At 45.9% G+C, this 1,780-nt stretch overlaps 1 protein-coding gene across 1 annotated transcript; it reads left to right on the plus strand.

Annotated features, from left to right (window-relative positions):
* Window positions 1–80: 80 nt before the first annotated feature.
* Window positions 81–1,766, plus strand: MAA_10576 (Uncharacterized protein; the record flags this gene model as incomplete). Its single annotated transcript, XM_007828574.1, has 1 exon — window positions 81–1,766. The coding sequence occupies one exon, from the start codon at window positions 81–83 to the stop codon at window positions 1,764–1,766; it is 1,686 nt and encodes a 561-aa protein (XP_007826765.1).
* Between the last annotated feature and the right edge of the window lie 14 nt (window positions 1,767–1,780).

Raw genomic sequence — 1,780 nt, forward strand, 5'->3', positions numbered from 1 at the left:
AAGAGGGCCAGCCCCGCAATCCACAGACACACACACACACACATCAATGACACTCTCATCGCAACGCCCTGACATTTGCAATGCCGCCGCGCCGCCGAATTGAGGCTTTTCGAGAAGCCATCGACATAAGAAGAAATGAGGGCCATTCTAATGATCAGATCTATGCGTTTTTAAACGAAGCGCTGGTGGCTGATCGCGGCAGCACGATCTCGTTTCGTACCTTCAAGAGACAACTGTCCGATTGGGGTCTGACTGCTTCAGTCCCAAGCCATCAAAAGCTTCAGCCTTTATATGAAGATATCTGCGATCTGTATTACGAAGGTGTATCAATTCAAGATATCCTAGTCAATATCAATTCCCAGCTTCAATTGAGGAATAATGTACCTATTAGCGAACGAACCTTGTACAATCAACTTGAACGATGGGGCTTAAATAGCCGGCATAAGGCTTTGGAGGTCTCTGGAGACCTAATCAATCGGGTCAAATACTATTTCTTCAACTTTGGCTTCTCTGATCTCTCAATTCTTCGTGATCTACAACGAGAGGGCTATTCTGAAGCAAATCGATGGATGATACGGCGAATCCGGTACTGCTATGGCATGAAGCGGCGATATCGAATACCTGAAGAAAGAGAAGAAACCCTTAATCGTGCAATTGAATTCCTGCACCAAGACCTTCAGCAGCGCACAGCTATCCTTGGCTTTGGTAAAGGACTTCTTTATCAATACGTTCGTCAACAGGCACAGCTGGCTGTATCACAACGCCGTTTATATGATTATTATCGCTCTGTTTTCCCTGAAGAAGTTGCAGGTCGCCGCGACGGCAATTTTAAACAACGAGGAGACTTCAAAGTACCTGGCCCAAACTTCCTATGGTCTCTTGATGGCTACGAAAAGCTGAAGAGGTTTGGATTTCAGGTTTACGGCTGTATTGATGCGTATTCGCGGTGCATTATCTGGTTCTTTATTGGAAGGTCAGCTACGACTTCAATAAGCACTCTAAAGCAGTACCTTCAGGCCGTTCAAAGACTGCAAATGCGACCCTTCTTCACAAGATCTGACTGTGGCGTCGAAACCCCTCTGTGGGCAGCAGCGCAAGCAGCCCTTGCCAAAGCCGGTCCAAAGAAGCTTAAATACACTGATGAAGACGGAATTAGCCACTATTACGAACAAGGTGATCGGCTAGATAGCTGTCATCTCTATGGACCAAGCACAAGAAACGTGAAGATTGAATCCTGGTGGCGTCAGCTACGAGGAGGCGCTACAGATCGTTGGATAACCTTCTTTAATGAGCTTGCCGGCTACGCGATTTTTAGGGATAATAACCTCGCTGATCAGATAGCTATGTATGCTATCTATGGTCCTATTATTCGAGACGAATTAGGTCAATTTGTGCGTTTGTGGAACGGTCATATTATCCGCAACCAGCCAAATCGACCAAATGTTCGATCTGGCATTCCAATGGACCTATATCACACCACGGAGGACCCAAATTGGGGCGTTTCTCTCAGCCAAGATGACAATAGCCCTGATCAGCAGTTACTTCATAATATGCTGAGTCCGCTTGAGCACATTGACATCGAAACGCTGCTGCCAGAAGAGACAGAGGCTTGGTGTAATCAGCGGCTCCAAGAAATCGGATTTGAGGCTCGACTAGACCTTGAAGATGACTCCAAACGCCCACATGTCGATAAATTTATTCAGCTACGAGATCTAATTGAAAGTCATCAAAAAACAGCATCTCTGCCAATCCTACAGCCAGTGTAGTAAATAATATAAAC

The sequence above is a fragment of the Metarhizium robertsii genome (genome assembly GCF_000187425.2).
Source record: "Metarhizium robertsii ARSEF 23 chromosome Unknown MAA_Scf_86, whole genome shotgun sequence".
In the NCBI taxonomy this organism is placed as follows: domain Eukaryota; kingdom Fungi; phylum Ascomycota; class Sordariomycetes; order Hypocreales; family Clavicipitaceae; genus Metarhizium; species Metarhizium robertsii.